General features: G+C 37.2%; 1 protein-coding gene across 1 annotated transcript; it reads left to right on the forward strand.

Moving 5' to 3' along the window:
• The first annotated feature begins 2786 nt into the window (after positions 1-2786).
• On the forward strand, positions 2787-4544 carry LOC140372097 (uncharacterized). Its single transcript, XM_072459380.1, has 4 exons — positions 2787-3516; positions 4083-4178; positions 4247-4287; positions 4425-4544. Exons 1-4 carry the CDS (start codon positions 2802-2804, stop codon positions 4542-4544), a joined length of 972 nt encoding a protein of 323 aa, XP_072315481.1. The 5' UTR covers positions 2787-2801.
• Positions 4545-5032: the final 488 nt, after the last annotated feature.

A 5032-nucleotide genomic window follows, 5' to 3' on the forward strand; every position in this document is an offset into this window, starting at 1 on the left:
TAATAATAAAACATTTCATTGCATACAAGAACATATAGTGCCTGGGTGACATCACGCAGACACTCAATTATATTTTTTTCAATATATCAGACTTCTGGTCACTGTTAAAAAATAGCCTTGTATGGCTATTCAATTCAACTCGTGCGTGCACATTCTCTCTCTGTCCGAGCTGTGACCATATAAGTCTGTGGCTGTGACCCTACATAGAAGATAAGATAAGATATTCCTTTATTGTCCCACATGGGGAAATTTCATTGGTGCAACGCAGGTAGATACAGAGGTAGATACAGAAGAACAGATCACTTATAGGAAGTCTGAAAAACACTTTCAGTAGAAGATCTCCTATAAATAAATAAAAACTCCCATAGACAAATAAATACATAAATACCATTGCATGTGATCACGACAGTAATTGCACATATGTGTCACGACAGCACATAGATTGCACATGAATTTCACAGTAATTGCACATGAATTGCACATGAATTCCAACAGCAATTGCACATATGACAGAATTGCACATCAGTATTAGGTTAGGTCAGTATTGCGAGTGTTCAGTACTAACAGTTTTTGTTATAAAGTCTGACAGCAGCAGGAAGGAAAGACCTACGGAACCTTTCCTTCACACAGCGAGGCAGCGAGGTTGGATCAGTCTCTCACTGAAGCTGCTCTCCAGAGCGGAGAGAGTGTCCTGCAGATCCATCTGAATTTGTGGATGCATTTATGAAACAACAAGTAAAAATCATGTTTCTTTTGCTCATGTGACTTGCAGATAAGATGGCTGCGTGAGTTGCTCTCGCCAAACAAACTCCCTTTTTATTTCGGAGAATCCACTGTTTTCTCGCATGGTGGCTTGGTTAAGTTACTCAAAAATGTGTGTTAGCACCTCATCAAAATGGCAGAAACAAAAACGTGTAAATGTGTATGAGAAGTTGGACCCCATCAAGACAGCCTTGGCCTATACAGAAGTATGAACTCAACTATGAGATATTGATGGATTTGCAGTTGAGAAAATGCTTTTGCTGCAGAGACAAGTGCAGGAAGAACAAAAAAAAAAAAAAAAAGCATGTTACACATGAAGCTCTTATTCTGCCAATAAAACTGTGTGTGTAACGTCTCTTCTGGGATTGTGCGCGAATGGATCTTGCACAGACATTGTTACATTTATTTATTCAAACAGGGGGACCCTTGAGAACAAGCTGTCTGCAAATGAATAAAGAGAATTCCGGGTCTGGGTAAGGTTGGGACACTGGGCTACATGTTGCACGGTGTTGCAAACGAATTAACATGTTTGATCTGTGTCTTGTCTCAGCGCTTCATTAAACTAAACCTCGCTCATGTGTTCCATCTGAAGAAGGAGTTTTCTCTCAGGTCTGATCCTTGTTTCATGAATGCATTTACAGATTCAGAGGAATCTTCTCTGTAGGGTCACAAACACAGACTGATACAGTCACAACGTGGATAAATAAAATATAACTTTTCTGTCAAATATAGGCTATTAAATCTATTTAATTCATTTCATGTCATCTTTATTAGGGATACAATAATAATAATAATAATAATAATAACTTTTATTTATATAGCGCTTTTCAGTGACCCAAAGACACTGAACATAATAAAAAAAGGGGGGGTATTTACAGACAGGGGGGACAACACGTACAGAACACATTAATATACAGATAAAATGAACAAGACAGAAGAAGTAGAGAGAAAAAGATGGGGATGTAACAGGGGGTAGAAGTGTAGGCAATGGGGTAGAGGAGGCTAGGGGTAGGGGAGGTCATAGGCTTGGGTGAAGAGGTATGTTTTTAGGCGGGATTTGAATGTGCAGTGAGATGTTGCAGACAGTTAAAAAATAGAAACTAAAATCTTTCTAGGGGCCAGATTAAAACATACCGAGGGCCACATCTTGCCCCTGGGGCCACAAATGCCCAGTTCTGGCCTAAGGGCAAAAAAAAAATAAAGACATTGAAGTTCTGGTCACACCAGATACTTTTCTGGCCTGCGAGACCCCTCCAATAAAGTGAAACCGGACATTTCAGATTGACCTTTTATTGTGGCCAGTCTAAGTGTGTAATAGTCATACCGTCTCATCAGCATCTTGATTTGTCACATCTGTGAGGTGGGATGAATTAATAATATTGATTGCTCAGTAAAACAATATTTTAGAGAAATTTGTGCATCTTTGAGCTCAACTCATGAAAAATGGGAGCAAAAAGTGTTGCGTTTATATTTGTGTTTTAATGTATCTTGAGAAAGTTGGACGATTTTGAAAAGACCAAGGACCTGTTTTTCAAATGTGGGAAGAGTTTTGGGAATTTAGAACAACGCAGTTGGAAGGTAAGTGGTGGAAGAGAGAGAGAAGGAGAGTGAAAGAGAAGATAAAGAGTGAAGGTGCAAAATTTTGTGAAAAATAACTAATAAAACATTTTAGGTTGTTGATATATCATTAATCACAATTGAAGGTATGAAGGAACATGGGTCATTGAAGCTACTATATATGTCACCTCAGCCGACAAACCTTCTCTGTCTTGGTTTTCTTAGAAAATAACAAACCGCTAACAAAAAGGCGCTGAGACTTTTTAACAGTTGAGTGGGTGGTGGCCATCATTTGCATCCTGTTTAGTAGAAAAGATTTCGGTCAAAAGCTAGAGGTGCATACGAAGATGGTAATTCAAAACCATGACATCTTCTCAGATATTTTTCTTCATGGCAAATCTGCTCTGTGGGGCAGTAGGTGAGTTTATTATTTTACTTTCTTAGAAATTGGACATTTATAATCATGGGAAATTAAATCTAAAATGTATTGCATTCCAATTTCAGATCAGACCGTAGGATCGCCTCTTCAAAAAAGTGTTTATATGTCAGTCAATATTGGAGACAACCTGTCACTGGAATGTCCACATAAAAGCAACGTGTTCAAGTACTACTGGTTCAAGCAAAGTCTGGGGGAGATACCTAGACTTGTCTCTGTCATATACCGTGGTGCTTATGATAGAGTTTTGGAAGATGAATTAAAGAACGACACCCGCTTTAAACTGATCATTGATGAAAACAAAAACAATTTAGACATCTCAAATGTGCAGCTTTCCGATTCTGCAACCTACTTCTGTACCATGAGTTTTTCAATGACTTTTAAGTTCGTGCAGAGTATTACTGTCTTTGTAAAGGATGCACAGTTCAACATTAATGCGGCCATCCAGCAGTCGCCACATGAGGACATAGAATCAGGACATTCTGTGATTCTTAACTGTAGCTTCCAGTTAGAGAGGTGTGCTGGCCCGCACAAGGTTCACTGGTTCAAACAGTCTGAGGAATCCATACCAGGAATCCTTTACAGCCTTGGAGGCAGCAGCAGTGATCAGTGTGAGAGCAAAAAGGACAGTCCAACCAAATCCTGTATCTACAACCTCCCCATACACAATGTGAGCTCAGAGCAGACTGGGACCTACTACTGCGCTGTGGCCGCATGTGGACAAGTCCTCTTTGGGAATGGGACCAAGCTATCCACTGAAGGTATGGACGTATATGTGCACTGGTTTCATTTACCAAAAAAAACTTTTGACCAGTTTATATTGAAATTATTATTTCTGACTGGTAGATATTATCAAAATAGAAGAGATCCTTCTCACATGTCAAACAACTCATGAGTAGGGATATCAAGATTATTAAATTAGTGATAATCATAACTATTCAGGTCACAGTGCAGACGACTACAACTACGATGGAACACTCCTGGACGAATGAGGGATTACACAGACATATTCAGGTCACAACAGTTTTTTCTCACAATAATTGTAACACTAACATTTTATATCATGACTTCCCCACTCAGGAGATGGAGATTATTATGGTAAAGCAACTTAGAGCATCAACAATAATGCCTATAGATTTGGTTTATCACTCAGACTACTTGATAAAGAGTAGTCTAGCCTTTGTAAAATATATGTCTTTCTTACTTATTTCTAACCTTCTTGTGTGTATCTATAATAAAGCTTTTTTTTTTTTACAGTACAGTACAGTACAGTACACATTTAAAAGCTTATCACAATTATAACATATCTTTTTTTTGCCCCTAAAAGCTGCACCTGTCTCTGTGTACATCCTGAGTGGAGCATTGATTTTTACGTCCAGCCTGCTCATTGGAACTTTCTGCTTTTGCATTAAAAACAGCTCAGGTGAAAACATTAAAACAAGAAAAAAAAGAATGATTGATATTAAAAATACATGTTTATTTCTTTGGCAGGACCAAACACTCAAACGTCAGTTTCTTCAAAAAAAACAAAGGTACGTACTCTTTGTATATAGATGTTACATAATACTAATACATAATGTTAAATACATTTTATTGAATTGAACATTAAAAAAAGGGGTGTTTATATATTACCATTTACATTTACTGTGTCTTTATTTTGATTTACTAGGGTTTTCCAAAAGTTTTCAAGTACATGGCAGCCAAGCAGGTGGCAGAAGAAGGTAGAAGACAGATCGACGGTACATGGAGTGAATGCATTTACTTTAGTGTAGAAATGGGTTTTAAATAAAATTACAATTTGTTTACACACTATTTATCTAATCGTGTCCTATTGCTTTCTTTTACACATTTTAAAAATGCATCACATAAATTTGTAGAATTTGTGCAGAATGCAGTAGAATGTCAAGTAAATATTGGCAGCTAGGGGTTGTGCCAAAAAGCCATCACTGAAATTGTTTGTATATTTGCTTTCTGTATCTCATTTTGTGTGTGTATTGTGCTTTGTATATTAAAAAAATAAAACAGGTGTATTTCATTTGAAGTTAAGGTTAAGTTAATGTGCAGGTTGTGGCTAACCATCAAATGTATGTTTTTCTTAAAAAAAAAAAAAAAAAGATAGAATATCAAGAGCAATATATTGATTATTCCAAATATTGTAATATTATGATTGTATTAGTATTGTTTTATGAGGGCAGAGGGACTCCAAGGCTTCTTCTCTGTTCTAGCATCCTCCCTGTATTCATATACTTAAATTCAACGGTTTTCAAGGAGACACCT

The sequence above is a fragment of the Eucyclogobius newberryi genome, unplaced genomic scaffold (genome assembly GCF_026437365.1).
Source record: "Eucyclogobius newberryi isolate DKJ021-1_F unplaced genomic scaffold, fEucNew1.0.hap1 SCAF_22, whole genome shotgun sequence".
Classification (NCBI taxonomy): domain Eukaryota; kingdom Metazoa; phylum Chordata; class Actinopteri; order Gobiiformes; family Gobiidae; genus Eucyclogobius; species Eucyclogobius newberryi.